The 22,258-nt window shown below is 41.7% G+C and overlaps 1 protein-coding gene across 3 annotated transcripts in view; it reads left to right on the forward strand.

Annotated features, from left to right (window-relative positions):
- LOC120530129 (b(0,+)-type amino acid transporter 1-like) overlaps window positions 1-15,150 on the forward strand; it is a 96,040-nt gene extending 80,890 nt beyond the window's left edge. For all 3 annotated transcript variants that reach the window (XM_039754320.1, XM_039754321.1, XM_039754319.1), the window contains exons 2-4: window positions 4,282-4,413; window positions 11,585-11,949; window positions 14,651-15,150. In XM_039754320.1, coding sequence (XP_039610254.1) covers window positions 4,282-4,413; window positions 11,585-11,949; window positions 14,651-14,896 — 743 coding nt within the window. In that variant the 3' untranslated portion in view covers window positions 14,897-15,150. The remainder of the gene's footprint in view (window positions 1-4,281; window positions 4,414-11,584; window positions 11,950-14,650) is intronic.
- The last annotated feature ends 7,108 nt before the right edge of the window (window positions 15,151-22,258 follow it).

The raw sequence follows: 22,258 nt of genomic DNA on the forward strand, positions 1-22,258 counted from the left end.
AAACATTATTGGGGGGGGCACTGTATCAATTGGTTACATTTCTTGTTTTGTTTTTCTGATTGGAGTACAGGCAGATGAAGTGACTTGCATTTACTTATTTGGCCGACTCCTCTATCTAAGACAAGTTACAATCTTTATGATACAATTGGTGACATTTCTAATTTGGTTTTCTAATTGGAGCTCAGGCAGGACAAGTGACTTGTCCGTGGTCATACAGGGTCACACTGGTGTCAGTAGTGGGATTTGAATCGTCAACCTCAGGGTTTGAAATCCAAAGCCTTAACCACTGCACCGTGCCGCCTGCCTGCCTGACTTGTTCAGGGTCACTTAATGGTGGCAGTAGCGGGATTTGAGCTTACTTATCACTTATCATTAATTGCTTAAGGGAGGTGAATGAGTGCAGATATAAACCCTTGGCACATATTTTTCAAAAATCTCTGCACACTGGAAAAATTTCTACAGACTGGAGGCTAGCAGATATTATCTTATTGCGTAAAATGGGTGAGCAGGCTGATCCAAGTAACTACAGACCAGTAAGCTTAACATGCATCGCAGGTACATTAATGGAAGGACGTACTGAGAAAAAGACTGAGCAGCCAATGTCTAGAGCAGGAGTGCTAGCAAATACTCAATGTGAGTTCAGATGCAGGTGGTCGTGTTTCTCTGATATGCTGGCCGTCCTTGTAAGGGTAGTGAGCCACCTAAGAGAGCCATGTAAAGAATGGAAAAGATCCATTCTGGCACTCAATACCGGTACTATAATATTTTTGATTGATCCTAGTAATAATAAGAAGAATATGTTTTATTTATATAGTGCCTTTCCCATAGCCCTCTATAAGTCATTTGTAGAAGTTTAAAATTAACAGATTTCAAACATAAGCATGTGGTATATCGTTATCAACTATTTCAAGTTTGGTAATTATGAATATCATGATATTTTCAATGTTTCAACCTTAAGTAGAGACCTCTATCAGTAGCTGATACAAATTTCTACTACCATCAAGAATATTTACACTTAAAGCATTTACATTTTTGCATACATTTTAATATTTTGAATAGAGTATTTGTCGTGGCTGTTCTTGTTTATCATGTACTTCCAGCGCTTGACATTTCTTATAAACGCCCAGAAATAGGACAGCTTACGCTAATTTGAATCCACAGCCTCAGGGTTTGAAGTCTAAAGTCTTATCCACTGCACCTCATTGACTGCCTGCCTGACTTGTTCACGGTCACATGGTGGTAGAAGTGGGATTTGAGCCCATTTTTTGATCGGTCCTAATAATAATCAGAATAATATGTTTTATTTGCATAGTGCCTTTCCCATGGCCCTCAATGAGTCATTTGCAAAAGTTTAAAATTAACAGATTTCAAACATAAGTAGATGGGATATCGTTTTCGACTATTTCAAGCTCAGTGATTATGAATATTATGTTATTTTCAAATTTTGATCCTTTAATAGGGACTGCTATCAGTGGGTGATACACATTTCTACTATAATCAAGAATATTTACACTTAAAGCATTTAAATTGAAGCATACATTATAATATTTTGAATAGAATATTTGTCGCAGCTATTCTTGTTTATTATGTACTTCTACCGCTTGGCATTTCTTATAAACACCCTGAATTAGGACAGCTTATGCCATTTTAGACTTTTGACTGATGTAAATGACAAAACAGCAGACTATTCACCAGTGCAACACAAGACAAAGACAATGTCAAAGTGCTGGGGCACCCTTGAGTCTAACCCTGTATAGTTGAACAATGGAGAATGTAAAAAAATAAAAATGAGATATTCACGCAAAATAGACTTACGTCCTCTCAGGGTGACTGGCCAGCCCTAGATGGTGGCTCTTCTGGTTATGAAGAATCCTAGCAGGAAGAGGCGAGTCCAGGTGAGCGGACCCTGGAAGTGACATCAGAGGTGGAGAGCCGTCAATCTCCCTTTCTGCAGAGGGAGGGCGAGAGAGAGAGAGAGAGTGCTATCACACAGCGCCAACCCCTGGTTTGGCAGAGAATTGCAATCACCCAAACCTTTAAACTTGTGCACGTGCGTGACACCGGCTTTATGGGCCTTTTAAAATCATGTAGGCAATGTGGCTGCGTCCTCACCTTCACAAAGGTATTTGTCTACAATAACTCCATAAAAAATGTCCATGTGCTCCTGGTGACTCTTGCCTGCATCTTGAATTTCTGTGCTCCAGATAACCACAATGCTTCCATTGTTTTGATTGATGTTTAAGACTTTGTCACAGTGATGTTTCCAAGTTTCATCCCCAGTAATGGAAAGCTTCATTAATTTGTTCAAGTCCAAATTCATGACCTTAAAATTGTCCATGGAACACCAGACACAGTGGTGCTTCATTTCATAAGATACCTCGGCTTGCTTCTACCCTTTGGGGTCTGTAGTTGCTTCTGTTATCAGCACACTGGTGATTCTCAATGACATTTTACCAGACATTGGCAGCATTACCTTCTGTCATTGATGTTGAAGGCAGGATTATATTGACGAGATGTCCATCCACAACCAGTTCTACGTCCCATTTCTTAGTGGTGTCTTATGCATTGGAGTGGTCCTGGTACATGCTGAACAGGCAAGAATGAATCTATGAAGGCATATTGTTCTCACGTGATTGCACATTTCTTGATTTTGAGGTTTTCAGGATCCTATATGATAGTGGTGGCGAACCTATGGCACACGTGCCAAAGGGGGCACTCAGAGCCCTCTCAGTGGGCACGCGCGCCGTCGCCCGAGCACAGAGGAATGCGGGGCCGGGCTGCTCCCCTCACCGCTCCCCCTCTTCACGCGCGCCGGAGGACTTTTCTCACATCACCCGCCCTCTGCCCAGCAGCCCAATGGGAGCGCGTCCTTCCTCTCCTGTCTGGGGTAAGGCGGGCGGCACACATGCTGCTTGAGGGTGCGGCACGGACTGCAGCCTTTTGAGTCTGTGATTCCCGTGGTGGGGTTGGAGGGGATGTGGTATAGCGGGTCCACAGCTCAAAATTGAAAAGGCCAGTTTTAACAGATAATTGCCGCACTCGCAGCTTAAAGGGGGTTATGGTAGAGTGGCTGGGGCGGTTTCCGGGAGCTTTGTGATGCGGGCAGTCCTCGCTTAAGCGCACAGGTGAGGAGTCGTCCGCATCTGTAATTATTGCCGGGAGTTGATAATCGCCACACCTGATCCACGACCCCGTAATATATAATAGAAGCTTTGGGGGCGGAGCTTAATAGGGAAGACCTGCGTGAAACACTTGAGAGGATCGAAGGGATGACAAAGGACAGCACAGTTAGTTATGAAAATGAAATCCTTAAAGTGTGGAATTCTCTGCCAAATAATCTTAAGTCAATGAAGGCACTTGAGATTGCTTTCCTTGCTTTGTTTGGAACATCTTATGCTTGTGAATTAAATCAAATCTGACACCAGAAACAGACTAACAGATGACCTGAGTGCTGCATGTGTTGCTCTCAAGCTTACAAAGTATGGTTAATGAAATCTTAAGACTATCAAGACATTATGGAGCAAAATGTCCTGCCCGGTGTCAGACAGCTCTGTCTCAGTTGCAGGTCATGGACCCCCCCCAACATAATAAGGAGACAAAACACACAGCGAAAAGCACCCAAAAATAGCGAAGAACCAAACATTGGACTAACATTTTAAAGTGGCCTTCTGTGAGCTCTGATTTCAATCAAACATCTAAGGAAAGAACTGAAACACGCAGTCTGGAGAAGACCCCTTCAAAGCTGACCAAGCTGGAGCAGTTTGCTCAGACCGAGTGGACCAAACGACTTGTGGGCAGGTGCAGACATCTCATGGAGAGCTCCAGGAATTGCTTGAGTGCAGGGATTGTAAACTCTAAACGTTTTTTGCAACAACATTTTAGATTAAGGGTCCCATCGTTGTTGTCCGTGCCATTTTCATGTGTGTTCTTGTTTGAAGTATTCTCTTGAATCAAAACTCTAAAGCAAAGTCTGTTTTTTGTTAAATATGAAATAAACAATAATGGGTGCCACTTACTTTGGTCAGTTTCATGTAAATTTCTGAGACAGTTATGGCATCTTCTTTTTTCCTGGACGGGGTACCAACACATTTGTCTACGCCTGTACAACACAGATAGGTACTATTGAGGCAGACCTATAGATGCATACATTGATACATAGACATACACATATTCATGGATAAATGGCTGGATTAACAAGTGAATTAAAACTTTAAAAGCTGCTAACAGTGTATGTGTATCTACCGGTGTCTTTGGTGATTTTGTTTTGTTTTGTTTTTACAGAGGAATTAAAAAATCCAAGAAAAAACATCCCAAGATGCATTTCTACTGCTCTGCCTGTTGTCACTTTGCTGTACGTGCTGGTGAATGTCTCCTATCTTACAGTGATGACTCCTAAAGAGATGACCATGTCAGGTATTCAATGTTCAGAATATTACAGATGTTTGCAATTGTCCGATAGCCCACAATATACTACACTGGAGATCGTTCATCCTCCACACTATGCCACTCTTCAGTTCCACCCCTTGGGGGGGGGTAAACGTTAACATTATACAAAGTTATTGTCTGTTTTACCTGCATTGTTATACTCTTAATTTAATATTGTTTTTTATCAGTATGCTGCTGCTGGAGTATGTGAATTTCCCCTTGGGATTAATAAACTATCTATCATATAGTGTCTTTCATATCTATCTATCTATCTATCTATCTATCTATCTATCTATCTATCTATCTATCTATCATATAGTGCCTTTCATATCTATCTATCTATCTATCTATCTATCTATCTATCTATCTATCTATCTATCTATCTATCTATCTATCTATCTATCTATTATATAGTGCTTTTCATATCTATCTAACTGTCTATCTATCTATCTTATCTATCTAATTAATTTGATACGGGGGCGTCTAAAGCACTTTCCCACCTAATCTGTAAATCTGTGCTCCCAACTGCTCACCCTATCCCTTCTCTTGAATCTCATCCTCCTGTCAAGTGAACTCTTATCTATATATATGAAAGTCAATGTATGTGTGTCTCTATATATGTATGTATGTATGTATGTTCCAGCATCACTTACGAATGGGTGGAGCGATTTTCATGACACTAGGTACACATGTTTCTCATTGGTTGACTAAAAATACCGAAGGTTGAAATTAACCCTAACCTACCTCTTTCTGGGTAAGGTGGGGGTGATCTTCTGGTCTTGTATGCATGTTTGATGCTCGGGAACGACCACCAGAGGGCGAACTGGAGGTGACTGCCAGCTTTCTTCATGTTTGAGCCCCACCACACCCCTGTTGCTTTTGAAATCAAATAGAGTTGGCCGGTTCTGAGCGTCCACTGGATGATAACATACATACAAGACCACAAGACAAGTCTTCATTGTTTGTTAATTTATTTTTATTATTAAAGTTGTGGGGTTTTTTTAAATTATATTTTTCTCAAACAATTAAAAAAAAAACACTTTATTTTCCTCCCAGGCAACACTGGGTATTTCAACTATGCTAGTCATTAATAATCATCTTTTATTGTTGAAAAGACAAAAGATGACCCAAAGAGATTCTTTCAGTATTTTAGTAAAAGAACAGTCAAGGAGGAGATGAAGAGTATTAGAAACAGTAAAGGTGAGCTGGAATACACAGATAAATGCTATGAATTTCCACTTGTATATCTTGGAATTAATTATGTGGTGTGGAGTTTGACCACACTGTTTATTTTACTTTTCCTGCAACACACAATGCAACCACAATTACTCTCAATAACTCGGTTCTTATCTTTTATCTTTCTTTTCTTCACCACCTCCACTCCTCTCCTGCAAGCTCCATCCTCTTCCACCCGACTCCAACTCCCTGAGTGGAGTGAGGCAGCCCCTTTTATACCACATCTGGAAGTACTTCAGGTGTTCTTCAATTAAGTCCCGGCAGCACTCCCAGGTGTGGCGAAAGTGCTGCGTTTTAAATCCGGCTCTTCTTCTGACAGCACTTCCAGTTGAGGAGTAAGTGCTACAGACCACGGCTCTGGAATTATCCCAGTGGCCCCTGGTGGTGGCCACGTAACCCAACAGGCTTGAGCATTACAGCTCCATGCTTGTGACCCCGATGTAACCCAGGAGGGCTGTTCTTTCCTGTCCCGGGGAATGGTTTTCCTTTTTTCTTGGTCCCCTGCTGTCCCAGGCTTCCCGACAGGGCGCGATCCCCGGTCGTCCATCACAGTGTGAAGAACTCAATAACCTTCCAAAAGTAACAGGGACTACTAAGGAGGTACTGAGTGATTTGGAAATTGGAGAGGGAGAAGAGCTGCTCAGATTAAATAGGCTGAAATCAAACAAATCAATAGAGTGATTAAGGAGGTTAGCGAGTACAGATATAAGCCAATCGAGTCTTGAATTGAAATCAAGAGTGAGAACTGCCAATTGGCATTAAACAGCCCGGTGTTCATGTGATACACTGTTAAAAGTATCCTCAATTCTGCGTTAAAGAAGGTAGGTCACCCAAGGGGCCTGTGCAGGTCCAGCATTGGTGGCTGATGAACTTTAACGTAAGTAAATGTAGTGCGTTAGATGTAAGAAGTAAAAAGTTTAACTTTGAAAACACAATAGGAGGTTTGAGACTTGAAAGTTACCCCTACTGAGAAGGACTTGAAAGTTGTAGTGGAGTTGTCATCATCTACTGTGCTGTGTCTAGACCAGGTGTGTCCAACTCTGGTCCTGGTGGGCTGTAGTGGCTGCAGGTTTTCCTAATCAGTGAGCAGTTTTCACTACTATTTAACTCCTTTTCCCTTTATTTTAATGGCCCTGTTTTTAAGTAATCAGTCGTCCGAATTGATTAGTTTCTTCACGAAATGGCAGCCAAATGAGATGTGAAGCAAGCCAACAGATGAATAGCTAATTTGGAACACCAAACTGCAACCAGTTTCACTCCAACAAGTTTCTTAATGAGAAGCCGATTCTTGCAGTTCATTAAATCCATTATTGAATATCAGGACTTGTTGTTGCTCTCATTCTGCCACAGCAGACTGTTGATTTTCTTTTTCTTTTAAGACCGCAGACAAGATGTTTTGATGACCTGAGCAGACCAACATGACCGAAATCTTCACCTTTCTTTGTTTTAAGGTGAGCTGGTCATGTGGCGGCTTGTTTTGTGTCTCATTATTGATTGTCTGCTCATTAAGGAAAAAGAGACAACTAAGGGGTCTGAGTCACGTCAATTGAAACTAAAGCAAAACAAATTAATCAGCAGCAAAAACGGCTCACTAATCAAGAAGATGGTTAGAATGGAAACCTGCAGCCACTGCGGCCCACCAAGACTGGAGTTGGATACCCCGATCTAGACAGTGTTTAGAAGTCATTAAGGAGGCACACAGGTTATATAGCACCTTGATGTATGAAGTACAAGTCACAGGAGGTTCTGCTGAAGCTTTATAACTCACTGGTGAGGCCTCATCTGGAGTACAGGAGTACAGTGAACCCTCGTTTATCACGGTTAATCCGCTCCAGACAGATAAATGAATTTTCGCAAAGTAGGATTCTTTATTTATAAATCGAATATTTTCGCAGTTAGAGTATAGAAAACCTGTTTACGACCTTCTAAATACGTTTTTTAACAATATTAGAGCCCTCTAGTCATGAAATAACACCCTTTAGTCACCATTACACTCGTATTATATTAGACAAAATAAGAGAAAATAAGACATATTAGACGTTACAAATATCATATTACTAAGCGCACTCGCCTTTTAAGGTGACCGACTTTTATCCTCAATTTGTGTGCGCTCCATGTGTACATCAGGCATGTAAGTGTAGGGAATGAGAACATCAAAGTGCCCATTCATAACATCTCCCGAAAACCTACGTTTTTTTTATCCCCTCGAGTGCCTGTTCAAAGTCGTACAATGTACCGCTAAAGATGGAGTTCCATGCACTAAATAAGCTATAGATGAGAATAAGCAAGCACCATCTCTCCTGATATTTACTACGCGGTGAGGCATTTGTACTCCATCAACATTAATTATTTCCAGAGACATCATTTTGTCTATTTTTCCAGCGCATCGCGCACAAAAGCAAGGGAACGATGGGAGCACCAGAACTCTGCTCACATCGTGTCACTTCGTACCGCAAGCCGCAAGTAGTAAGTCTGTGATAAGCAGAATACCGCTACGCTTTGCACTCACGGGATGGAAGGACAATCCCGTCCGCTTTTATATAGTAGATTATTGTACTGTACATTTAATTACACACACACACAGTTCTTACACACAACCACTAACCTATGAAGGCACAACCTCAGTAGGAGAGTCTTCAGAGGTGGTGCAGTATCTTCAGTAGGTGCGTTGTTAACTTCTTCCGCTGAAGGAGTACTAGGAGTAGACAGTGGGTGTCTGGGTGCGCGGCTGAAGAACATCTTGATAGGCAGTTGCTGGCACTGTCTTTTCATATGCATGAGAAGAGTTTCACCTTTTTCTGGATAGTAAGCATCTTCCTACGGCGCTTAGTTTTATTGTCAGAAGGCTTAGAAAAAGCAGCACGTTTAGGAGCCATCGTGGGGCTTAGATAAAAGTTCTCAGAAAGCGCATGCATAGTGACGTAAGCGTGTATGAGAAAAAATCGTGATAGAGTCAAGCCGCGAAAGTCGAAGCGTGATATAGCGAGGGATCACTGTACTGGGTGCAGTTTTGGTCTCCAGGCTACAAAAAGGACATAGCAGCACAAGAAAAGGTCCAGAGAAGAGCAACTAGGCTGATTCCAGAGCTACAGGGGATGAGTTATGAGGAAAGATTAAAAGAGCTGAGCCTTTACAGTTTAAGCAAAAGAAGATTAAGAGGTGACATGATTGAAGTGTTTAAAATTATGAAAGGAATTAGTCCAGTGGATCCAGGCTGTTACTTTATTATGAGTTCAAGAAGAACAGAGGAGCATAGTTAAGGGTGAATTTCAAAAGTTAGAAAGCTTTTCTTCAGATAGATAATCACAAACACATGGAACTAATGACCAAGTTGTGTGCTGGGCAGTCGGACTTGAGGGACCTTCAGATCTTCACTTGATGTTATTTTGGAGAAATTAGGTGGACAGGATTAGTAAACTTTGTTGGGATGAATGGCCTGATTCTCATCGGAATTTTAGAATATTCTAAATTTATGTTTACATTTATTTGCTCAGCAGGTGCTTTTATCCAAAATGACTTATAAAGGAGGTCAACATAATCAAGCGAACATCAGTCTGGGAGTCTGTTTTCAAACAAGTGTTACAGGATAACATTACAAATAATGAGCTAAGAACAAAACAGAAACGAGTTACACTTCCTTGGTTAGACAAAAATTCAAACAAGGAACACTTCAGACGCTTCATAAACACACTGAGGTAGTCAGACATTTGAATGGAGGTTGACAGCTCATTTCAACAGCTGGGAGCTACGCAGAAAAAGAGTCCAGAAGCCACACAGAGGTGGCAACACCAGACGCTGCTAATCAGCACACCTGAATGCTCGAGAAGAAGCATATGTTCTCAACTTCAAGCTCAGTGGTTTTATGTCCAGAAGGTTTTATGCTCAGGAATGGCCTTGAGAACTATAAAGGCTGTTACCTTAGCACTCTACCTAATTGCTTCAGAAGTACCTGAAGTCTTGCACTCAACATCTATTTTAATGGGGTCCACCATCCCCAGGACACAGTAGGGTTTAAGGGACCATCCATTGGTGTGGGAGACTCCTGACCTACATTCCAGAGTCCCATATTGTCCTCCATTCATAACTATGTCCCAGGAGTGATTAAATTCCAGGCACAAGTCAACGTACACAGAACATAAGAAATCTGACAAACGAGAGGAGGCCATTCAGTCGATCAAGCTGATTTGTTTAGCTCATAGCTAAGTTGTCCCAATATCACCTCCAGATTCTTCTTAAATGTTGTCAAGATTTCTTCTTCAACTCCATGTCTCGGTAGTTTGTTCCACAGTCCCACTACTCTTTGCATATAGAAGTGCTTCCTGGCTTCATTCCAAAATGCACTTATCCTTAATTTCCACTGATGTCCTTGAGTATGTGATTCGCCCTTAAGCTGAAGGAACTCTGCTGGATCTACAAGGGTCAGTCAAAAAATTTCCGCACTAAAAATTATTCTAATCAACTTTCAGAAAAGACAAGTACAGTACATCATTTTTCGACATGCTTTTCAATTCCATTTGTCCATTTGTCAACAAGCTTTTGTATTCCTTCATTAAAAAACGTTTTAGGCTGTGCTACAAGTCACAAATGCACCCTGTCTTCACCTCTTCATCAGACATGAATCTTCATCCTCGTAGGCCTTCTTTCAGATTCCAAGTCCGTCATGGATTATTGCATAGGTAGAGCCCTGGCTGATTTGCAAATGATTTTCCACATCATCTTCTACCACTCGTCTATTCAACAGAAGCATTTCATGTGTACGCTCAAGATTGTCATCAGTCGTGAACATGGACGGGAATCCAGCTCCTTCTTCGTGGTTGACACTTGTGCAACCTTCCTTGAATTTCTCTATCCATTCATACACACTTCGTTGCAACAAAAAACTTTCTCCATTCTGTGCGCAAAGTCTTCGATAAATATCGGCACCAAGCACACCCTCAGACCACAAAAACCGAATCACTGCATGTTGCTCTTCTTTCGTGTAAATTACAAGTGGGGCAGGCATTGTTTTTCACACCGCAGTTACAAATGATCTGACGTAACACGTTCATACCAGCACAGCAGTGATTGGGGAGACAGGGAACTCGTACTGAGAAGACAGTGCTGCCAACAGAAGTTTTAATATAGCCGGAGTGCGGATCATTTTTGACTCACCCTCGTACTCGATCAATGTCTTTGAGGTTTTTAAATACCTGATTTAGGTCTCCACGCAGTCTCCTCTGCTCAAGAGTAAGTAGGTTTAATTCTCTGAGTCTGTCCTAGTAGGTCATGTCCTTAAGTCCCATGATGCACTTGGCTGTTCTCCTCTGCACAGCTTCAAGTGCTGTTTTGTCTTTATGGTACTGTGGTGACCAGAACTGCACACAGTTCTCCAGATGTGGCCTTACTAGTGCATTATATAGTTTGAGTATAAAATCCTTTGACTTAAATTCAACAGTTTTTATTTTTTAAGCTAACATTTTACTTGTCTTTTTTAATTGTTTATGCACAATACCAAGTGAATGAAAATGTTGTGTCAACATAAACCCCTATATCCTTTTCAAGGGTTGCTTTCTGTAGCTCAATGTCTCCGTGTTTTATTTATAACTACCGACACTACACTTTTCTACATTCATTATATACTGAGGCACTGTGTCCCATGTCCGGAGGTCCCGGTACCTCAGAACCTCATCCTCGTCCCGTATTACATCTTTCCTTTAGTTACAATCCTAATCGGGACTCATCTTTTTTTGGTGATAAATTTGCTCTTGACCTAAGTTGCTGTAAAATGTTGAATGGACTTGTCCATTCTGGCATCTTTCACCAAAAGCAGGATCAACTTTACCAATACCATATAATATATTTTTTTTCAGTTCTACAGGTATAAAGCTCCAAACTCAAATTCTTGTTCTCTATTTAATGCTCTTAAATCCTTTATTTTTCTTAGCTGCTGTGGGAAACACCTGGGCCAGCAGGGTACTTGGCTCCTTTTTCTGGATAATTCCCATGTCGGTGGCAATTTCTACATTTGGTTCCATTAATGGCTCCACTTTCCTCCAAGGACGCCTGAAGTATGCCGCTAGCAGAGAAGGACACCTGCCAAGTTTTTTTTCAATGCTACACATCCATCACCTAACTCCGGCACCGGGCATTATTCTGTCTGGCCTCTTGTCCATTCTGTTTGTGATCTCTTCCAGCCTCCTCACACTGACCAGCTATTTTGGATTTTTCTCGTGGGTTGTTATAACAATGACTTGTATTTCTCTGCTGGTTCTTCGGTACCGGGAACCTGATCTTCCCAGACCATATAAGGTAAAATGGCAGCTTTCCTCCTTCTAATAATAAGCCACTCTTGTTTTAGTGTTTTGACAAATGAAGAAGCATGAAAAGAATGTGTAGCATTAGTGATTTTACAAAAGATACAATTAGTTAGTTGTCTAAAGTGTCCCATTTTTTGTTGAATCAAAGTTTGCTCCGTCCAGCTCTACAAAGTGCTACCTTGCTGTACGAACCCCCAGCTGTGTGTAAGGAAATTATGTTATTGTGATATTTCCCTCTACTTACCCTTTACCTAGGGACAAGTGTACTCCTCAGGTTCGTTACCGGGATGGTCTACTGTTGCACCTTAAGATTATCACACACATACATAGATAAATGCATACACACAGAACCTTAACAGTGCCCAATGAACAACACACACACATAGCTGGTTAATCTCTAGCATTTGTAGTAGAAATCAGTGCATCAATGGCCCAAACCCCAACACAAACACACAGGCACAGTCCCAGCGTCTAATAAAGGTTGGTTTATTAACCAAATCTCCTCAAATATGTCACATCAAGCACAAAACACAGGTTTGTTCTCCTCACTATAATTCTCTCACTACTGCACTGCCCTCCTCCAGTCAAGTGTTGCCTCTCTACCTCCCAGGTCAGACTCTTTATTACAGACTCAGGAGTACTTCCGGTGCCAGGGCGATTGCCCAATGGAAGCACTTCCAGGTCACACAGAAGTTCATTACAACAGGGAACATGTCTCCATGCAGCGCCCTCTTGTGGCACCCAGTGACTCCGGTAGGGCTGCCTTGCCAGACTACATTTCTCGGCATGCCCCCACTAGCTTCTCACTAGTCACAGATATATGATACTGCTGCCATCTAGCGTACTGGTGGAATAAAAACTCCCCAGAGATATCTTTTCTTTTCCATGGACTGTCCGCCCATCTTTTCTGATCCTTCCTTCCGGGTCTGCTTCTTGTTGCCTCCTCGGCCGGGATTCCCATCCAGCCCATGTGGCGTTTACACACTTTAAACCACAAAAGTGCCTTATGAATAACACAACTTGTCACTCTGTTAGCACTTCAAGAGACTTACTGTACATACACACAGACCCTAACCACAAAGTGCCCCATAAATGACACACATACAGCTGGTTAACCTCTAGCCCTTTAAACCACCCAAGTGCCTTAGGAATAACACAGCCTGTCACTCTCTCAGCACTTCAAGAGATTTGCTGATTGTTGACACAAACGATATATGATGTTTTAGATATATCTCAGACATAAATATTACTTTAGTCTCTAGGAATATATTTAAACATTCAAGGGCTCAGCATCCTTGGCTATAGGCCGTTTATCAACCCAGAATGCCTTACTTTACGTCCTATTCCCTACTATTGGGTGGAGCTCACACCCTCATACTTAATAAACCTCACAGCACAGAGCATATGGCAAACTTCCTGTTGCACCAGATGCTCAAAGAAATTTACCTTATTACTTCAATCACTCTAGACATGAAGACAAAGCATAAAAAATTAAAAGTAGAGTGGTATTTATTACATGAATAATAATACCAAATAGAACAAAGAATAATAGAAAATGAGATTGATAGTAAAGTTGGGATATATATATATAGCCTTTAGAAAAAGCTTACAAAAAAGTAAAGATGTCAAGGATGAATTTCGAAGGGCAGCATTGATCTAATACTCAAAGTTGTTTGTGAGATGCTTTGCTGACATTGCCGGCGTTCTCTTCTGACATCACTCTGTTCTCTTCTGATGTCGCTCTTCAGACAAGGCATATTTATTATAAAACTCTACCAGGGGCTTTCACAAGATGTGATTGCTACATGCACTTACATGGTTAGCTGTCAATATGATGAATGAATTTTCTCAAACTCTTTCATCCGGTTTGAGTCCGTCCATTTTTCCAAGCAGCGGCATGGTGGCGTAGTGGGTAGCGCTGCTGCCTTGCAGTAAGGAGACCTAGGTTTACTTCCCAGGTCCTCCCTGGGTGTAGTTTGCATGTTCTCCCCGTGTCTGTGTGGGTTTCCTCCGGGTGCTCCAGTTTCCTCCCACAGTCCAAAGACATGCCGGTTAGGTGCATTGGCGACCCTAAATTGTCCCTAGTGTGTGACTGGTGTGTGTGTGCCCAGCGGTGGTTTGGCGCCCTGCCTGGGATTTGTTCCTGCCTTATGCCCTGTGCTGGCTGGGATTGGCTCTAGCAGACCCCTGTGACCCTGTGTTAGGATATAGCAGGTTGGACAATGACTGACTAATGACTGATGACTAAATAAATTTTCTAATGTTTTAACAATCTCCTGTCTCAAGCTGTAATTTCCAGTCCCGTGGCATCTCCTTCTGGTCACAGACTGAAAAGTAATTGAGTACAGTATGTTTTCCTTTCCCAAGCTATAAACCAATTAAGTGCCTTTTCCTGCACAGGTCATAAAATCATCAATACAGCTTGAGGCGTCTCCTGAATTCCTGCTCACTTCAAACAGATGGTACTGATATTGGTGCAATTCAGGAAAACATTTTGCCTTTGATGTTAACTGTCCATGCTATTGATCTGTGTTTAAGTTCATTTCTTTTGTCTTGACCAAAATATAATGAAAATATTGACCACAATTTACAGATTTTGTACCCCTCAACAGAAATGATTCTTGACCTTTGAACCAACTTCCATCTCTGCCTCGTGTCCTAAGTGATATCCTTTTTTTTTTTTTTATTTGCAGGTCCCCCTGCCTATTGTTCTGCTGACCATCGGGGCCGGAATCTTCTTCATTTTAGCTCCTATCATTCGCTCTCCCAAAAAACAGTACATCTACGGCTTGCTGGCTATGTTTGGAAGCCTCATCTTCTACGTGCCTTTTGTTCATTTCAAACTTCGTTTCAAGTTCTTTGATAAAGTCACTTATATTATGCAGCTGTTGTGTGAAGTCAGCTTCATAGATGAGTCCAAAGCATTCAAGGAGAAATGATGTCTCACTTTTCTTCGATTTAGTCAAGTACACTGCATTTTCACACATCCAGACATAAATAAATCAATTAATACATATTTATGTTGTAAATCATTCAAGAGTGACAGTTTCTCTGCAAAGAAATTGAATTTGTCTTTCTATTGTCAATGTCAGGCCTTCTACACATGGCTAGTGTATTTTTTCCAGTTTGCTAGAGTACTGTCATCTTAACTTGCTCTGTGGTGCAATTTATGAAATAAATATTAACAAATGAATTGTTCTTTACAGTTTTTCTTTGAAATTAATGCATTCTATTCATCAGGTTACTGGGGAAAACACATACAAAAGTATGCCGGGGACATCTTTAACTTGTCTCTAGCACAGGCCAAGGTACCCACTTGTCTGAAATCAACTGCTATCACATCGGTACCCAAACAGTCTAACACCAGCAGTCTCAATGATTACAGACCCATTTTAACAAAGTGCTTGAAGAGATTGGACTTAAAACACATTAAATCTATTATCTTGAATCTATTATCCATCCTACCCTAGATCAGCATCAGTATGCCTTTAGGGCAAGCAGATGATCCTATTGCCATAAATCTCCATGTATTACTAACCCATTTAGAACAATGGGGGACATACGGCATGTGAAAATGCTGCATGTGGTCTACAGCTCTGTATTCAACACTGTTGACCCCAACAGGTTAGTCATTAAAATCCTGAAGCTGGGCCTCAGTAATCCTCTGTATTTGTGGATCAAGGACGTTTTATCCTTGGGATTAATAAAGTATCTATCTATCTATCTATCTATCTATCTATCTATCTATCTAATAGGCCACAGACAGTTAGACTTGGTCATTTTTGCTCAAGTCTGACTCTCAGCACAGGCTCCGTAATGAGTCCCCTTCTCGGGAATATATTCAAACATTCAAAGGCTCAACATCCTTGGCTATAGGCCATTTATCAAGCAAGTATGCCTTACTTTACATCCTGTTCCCTACATTGGGTGGAGCTTGCACCCTCAGCCTTAATAAACCTCGCAGCAAGGAGCATATGGCAAACTTCCTGCTGCACAAGGTGCTCAAAGAAATTTACCTTATTACTTCAATCACTCTAGAAATGAAGACAAAACATAGAAAGTTAAAAGTAGAGTAGTATTTATTACATGAATAATAATACCAAATAGAACAAAGAATAATAGAAAATGAGATTGATCGTAAAGTTGGGATATATATAGCCTTTAGAAAAAGCTTATGAAAAAGTAAAGATGCCAAGGATGAATGTCGCAGGGCGGCATTGATCTAACACTCAAAGCTGTTCACGATATGCTTTGCTGATGATCAGATGGAAACGGCTCCATAATACAGGCACCCCCTTCTGACATCACTCTGTTCTCTTCTGATGTCACTCTTCAGACAAGGAATCTATACTAATAAAAGGCAAAGCCCTCACTCACTCACTCACTCACTGACTCATCACTAATTCTCCAACTTCCCATGTAGGTAGAAGGCTGAAATTTGGCAGGCTTATTCCTTACAGCTTACTTACAAAGTTAAGCAGGTTTCATTTCGAAATTCTACACGTAACGGTCATAACGGTCGATAACGGTCGACAACGTCCGCCATGTTGAACTTTCTTATTTATGGCCCCATCTTCATGAAATTTGGTAGGCGGCTTCCCTGCGCTAACCGAAACCGATGTACGTACTTATTTCAATGGTATGACGCCACTGTTGGCCGCCATATTGAACTTTCCAATCTCACTACTTTTCCAACTTCCCGTGTAGGTAGAAGGCTGACCCCATCTTCATGAAATTTGGTAGGTGGCTTTCCTGCGCTAACCAAAACCGATGTACGTATTGTGGTCCCCAGCCGGGACGCCCAGGAGGACCAGAGGAGGGCTTGTGCCTCCTCCACACCGCAAGGGGGCGTCCATCCTGGTTATGTTGGGGGCCTCGGGAACAGGGCTTGGAAGCCCAGCCCTGTAGGGACCTGTGGCCACCGCCAGGCGGCGCCCTGGTGCCGGAATATCCCTGGAGCCCAGCACTTCCGCCACACCAGGAAGTGCTGGGGGGAAGAAGACAGGAGACACCCGGACGGCACAGGGGTGTGTCCAAGAGCAGCTGGAAGCAGCATCCGGGTTCCTACTTAAGGGGCCGCCTCCCTCCAGTCATCGGCAGAAGTCGGGTGGAAGAGGACGGAGCTGGAGGGAGGACTAGAGGCGGCCAGGAGAAAGGCAGAGAAACTGTGTGGCCTGGACATTGGGGGAATCGGTGCTGGAGGCACTGGGGTGTGTGAGTGCACAAAAACTTGTATATATTGTAGAATAAACAGTGTGTTGGGTGAACATAAGATGTCCGTTTGTCTGTGTCCGGGTCCCAGTACTTATTTCGGTGGTATGACCCCACTGTCGGCCGCCATATTGAACTTTCCAACGTCACTAATTCTCCAACTTCCCGTGTAGCTAGAAGGCTGAAATTTGGCAGGCTCATTCCTTACAGCTTACTTACAAAAGTTAAGCAGGTTTCATTTCGAAATTCTACGCGTAACGGTCATAACGGTCAACAACGTCCGCCATGTTGAACTTTCTTATTCATGGCCCCATCTTCACGAAATTTGGTAGGCGGCTTCCCTGCGCTAACCGAAACCAATGTATGTACTTATTTCGGTGGTATGACGCCACTGTCAGCCGCCATATTGAACTTTCCAACGTCTCTAATTCTCCAACTTCCTGTGTAGGTAGAAGGCTGAAATTTGCTACTTATTTCGGTGGTATGATGCCACTGTCGGCCGCCATATTGAACTTTTCAACGGTCTTTGTTACTTATGGGCCCATCTTCAAGAAATTTGGTACCCGGGTTCCCAACGCTAACTGAATCCTACTTACATACATATATACGGCCATAGCCTGCAGCTCGGTCACTGTGTGAAGCGGTGTTGGGTCCCCCATCCCAACGCCTCCCACGTTGTTGGCTGCCTGCCTATATAAGGCCGTCCGTCGCTGCAGTCTCTACATTCCCTTCCTTGCTTCGCCACGGGGTTCACGTCTCCCTGCTCCCTAACTATAGCCTTTTTATTTAATCCACGGCTTCTCGGCTGTTTTATTGTTCATTTATTACGATTATAGGTATTGTGTAGGTATTTTAGACTTACTTTACATTGTTCAGGTACCCATTTCCTTTATCGTTCCAACTGTACCACCATTAACATGTCTATCGAGGTGATCACCATCGATCAAAGAACTGTCACTTACCGAGTGGTTTCCATGCCCGGAGATGGCGCCTGCCTTTTCCATTCTCTGTGTTACATATTGCACGGCCATATCAGGCTCATTCTTAAGGAACATTGTGTCTTATGTATTGAATGACTGGGACAGGTTCTCGGTGTGGACTGATGACGGTACAGGAGATAATTATACTACACAGGAGCACTAGAAGAGTGAAATGCTTAAGCCCTTCACCTATGCATCTCCATGTGAGTTGATGGCTGCCGCTGAATTGTTCGGTTGTCGCTTTCAAGTGTACCAAAATGGCCAAATATTTTACACCTTTGGACAACCGCCAATGCCTCTTAAACATCTTAGATTGACAGGTGACGATTTCAGCAGTAGACACTTTGATGTTTATGAATGTTTAAACTCTCAAAAGCTGGATGTGAAGTTATCGATGAAACAGGTTGTATACTTACAACGCTAGACAGATGGCGAATGTCACTTCAACACAAGTCCTACAAATACTGTCGTAATTGAAACAAACCATGAAACTCAAACCGATTATGACAGCAGCAATCCAAGCTGTGAGATTTGAAACAAGATTACTGTTCACATGGCCAACTGTACGTTACATGATCAAGAGTAAGCTCAGCGCACAGCTTGGTCATATTACAACCGGAGGGCCGAACTCACAATGTGGTACACAAAGAGATCCTTAACAAATAATTATTGGTATATTTTCCCTCAGTTTAAAAAGGTTTAATTTTCTTCTTAATAAAAATTTTAAGGCAGTACTTCGCCGCTGCAAAGCGCGGGTATTTTGCTAGTATTTATTATAAAATTCAACACTTCGCAAGATGTGATTGCTACATGCACCTGATTGGCTGGCAGTCAATATGATGAATGAATTTGTTCAAAGTAGATCTGTTTTTACAAGCAATAAAGTTTCTAATGTTCTCCATGTATTACTAACCCATTTAGAACAATGGGGGACATACGGCATGTGAGAATGCTCTGTGTGGTCTACAGCTCTGTGTTTAACACTGTTGACCCCAACAGATTAGTCAACAAACTTCTTAAGCTGGGCCTCAGTAATCATCTGTGTTTGTGGATCAAGGACTTTTTATCCAACAGGCCACAGATAGTTAGACTCGTTCATCATTTTTGTTCAAGTTTGACCCTCAGCACCGGCTCTGTGCCGAGTCCCCTTTTGCATAAACTGTACACAATCAAGCTTGGTGTAGCTGCTCCTGAACGTTTTCTCCTGGTACAGATGTGACCACGCTCTGACTGATGTTTAAAGAGTATTTATTTGCTCTCTCTCTCTCTCCTTTACAGCTCTCAAACACTGTGAAAAACTAAAATACAACAAAACTAGTAAATTAAACAATTAAAGAATTGTTCAGGTGTCAGGATAACAAACTAAACATACCGTGTGCGCCTTCTGACCAGAAATTCAGGAGTCTTTATCACAGTCTCTCTGATACTTCACTTCTTCTATATTAGTAAAGCTAAACAGCTCAGCGCCCATTAAGCACGTCCCTATGTGCATTTCCGCTCCACCCATGAACCTTATCATGTGACCACTGCGCCCTTCCGTTCAGACCAACTTTGTTAACTTATGTACAAATACATTACAATCAAAAATAAATAAATTACAATTAGAAAAGTAAATATTATCAACAATACGATTGCACCACAACTATTATTATATACAACATAATTTACAAAACATATTTTACCAGTTCAAACACTAAATTTACATATATACACACACATATTTTGCGACAGCTACACTTGGGTTACAAAGTTGCACAGGAGAGTTTTTCCAGGGAATAGAAACTTTATTGCTGTTCTGCCAGTTACAAACTCAAGTCTCTAACAGAGGCAATCCGACCTCACAAGGAACGGTTATGAAACGTGACACATCGGATCAAAAGAACACAAAGTCTTCTTCATCAAGGGGATCCAGCAGGCCAGTAGCAGTGGCCAGAGCAGAGGGAGTCTGGGGGAAGAGAGACAGGAGACTGAGAGACTTCAAGATGGACACAGCTCGATCTTTTAAATGTTCATAGCCCAAGCCAGCAAGTCAGCAACTGATCCTGCAAAGAGGTACTGAAAGAGTGTGTTTCTTTTCCATTGAAAAACTGTTTACGAGGGGGTTTCTGAAGGACAGCCGCATCCCACTGCAGCAGTGGTCACAACACATGCAACTGTGTAGCTGAACATCCTACAGATGCACTCATCAAATCTGTAGATGATACTACAGCGGGGAGGGCGAGGAGGGCTGATCTCAGGCCAGGATGAGATGGCATGCAGAGGTGAAATCACTATGAATGGTCGAGTGGTAGTCAGTAAATAACTTATCGCCAAAGAAACCATTCTGGATTTTCGGAGACAATGTGAGGATCACTCATCTTTACACATCACAGGAGAAGAAGCAGATAAGGTTCTCAGTTTCAGGTTTCTGGGGACCCACATCACTGATGACCTCACAACGACAATTAACTCCACTGCCCTAGTTAGAAAGGCTTAGCAGTGGCTCTATTGTTTACGGACACTTAAGAAGACTGACTTGGCTGTGCAGCTGCTCGTGTGCTTTTATTGCTGTTCTGTTGAGAGTGTTTTAACATACTGCATTATACTGTGGTATGGCAACTGCACAGTGACACAGTCATTAATACAGCTCAAAAGATCAAGACTCACTGCATTCCTCAGAGCTAGCAATATCTGGAGGGATACAACTCACCCCCTGCCATGACCTTCTTCCTTGCTATGATCAGGTAGGCGCTTTAGGATCATAAAGACTCACACTAATATGCTCAAAAAGAGTTTTTCTTCTATAGAACTCCAGTTCAGCTCACAATCGTATTGTTTGTATTTCTTAGTTCAAATTTTTAACATAAAACCTTGCGTAAATTTGTTTCGTGTAAATTGTGATGAATTTTGGATGACCAAATATATGTACATCCAAGGGACTGCACTGCAAGAGAAATGTGCAATGACAATAAAGGTATTCATAATATGAACTCATGAATATATATGACCAATAGATAGATAGATATGAAAGGCACTATATAATAGATAGATAGATAGATAGATATGAAAGGCACTATATCATAGATAGATAGATAGATAGATAGATAGATAGATAGATAGATATGAAAGGCATTATATAATAGATAGATAGATAGATAGATAGATAGATAGATAGATAGATAGATATGAAAGGCACTATATGATAGATAGATAGATAGATAGATAGATAGATAGATAGATAGATAGATAGATAGATAGATAGATAGATAGATAGATAGATAGATATGAAAGGCACTATGTAACTCTTTGAATAGAGTGAGGCCACTCCTTTTATATTCCAAACTGGGAGTGCTCCAGGTATCTTATCAGGATTAACTGGAACTACTCCCAGGTGTGATGGAAACTCAAAGTAGGATTCTACATTTCCCCCAGAGGCCCCCACAATACTCAACAGGGCTGTGCCAAACTACAACTCTCAGCGTGCTCTGCAGGAATCCGCAGTGCCACAGCCACCCAGTAGGACTGCCCTTTATCTGGTAGGAAGTGCCTTGTGGATGCTCTCTCACCCTGGTCCTTCCATCCACCTGGTGGCCGTGGCTGTACATCACAATAGATAGATAGGAGAGGCACAATATAAAAAGGGATTATATTAATTATAAATGAGAGGTAGTATATAAGGTTAATAGATAGATAGATAGATAGATAGATAGATAGATAGATAGATAGATAGATAGATAGATAGATGTGAAAGACACTATACAATAGCTAATTTTAGAAAATAGCCATCCACTGAGGGTGGACCTGACAGAGCTTGAGATGATCTGCAGAGAAGAATGGCAGAAAATTTCCAAATCCGGGTGTGCGAGGCTTATCGCGTCAGACCCAAGAAAATTCCAAGCTGTAATCACTGCCAAAGGGGCTTCAATGAAGTATTGTATAAAAGGGTCCTGAAACTTGTGTCAATGTGGTTTATTAATTTTGTGTTTAAAATAAATTTGCAAAAAATGTGTTGTTTTCGCATTGTCATTTTGTGGTATTAATTGTGGGTTAATGTAAGGAAAAAATGAATTTAAATGACTGTGTGACCTGTAGAGGGCACTATTGGGCACCCAAACCCAAAAACACACCAAC

Source organism: Polypterus senegalus, chromosome 5, assembly GCF_016835505.1.
Source record: "Polypterus senegalus isolate Bchr_013 chromosome 5, ASM1683550v1, whole genome shotgun sequence".
Lineage (NCBI taxonomy): Eukaryota > Metazoa > Chordata > Cladistia > Polypteriformes > Polypteridae > Polypterus > Polypterus senegalus.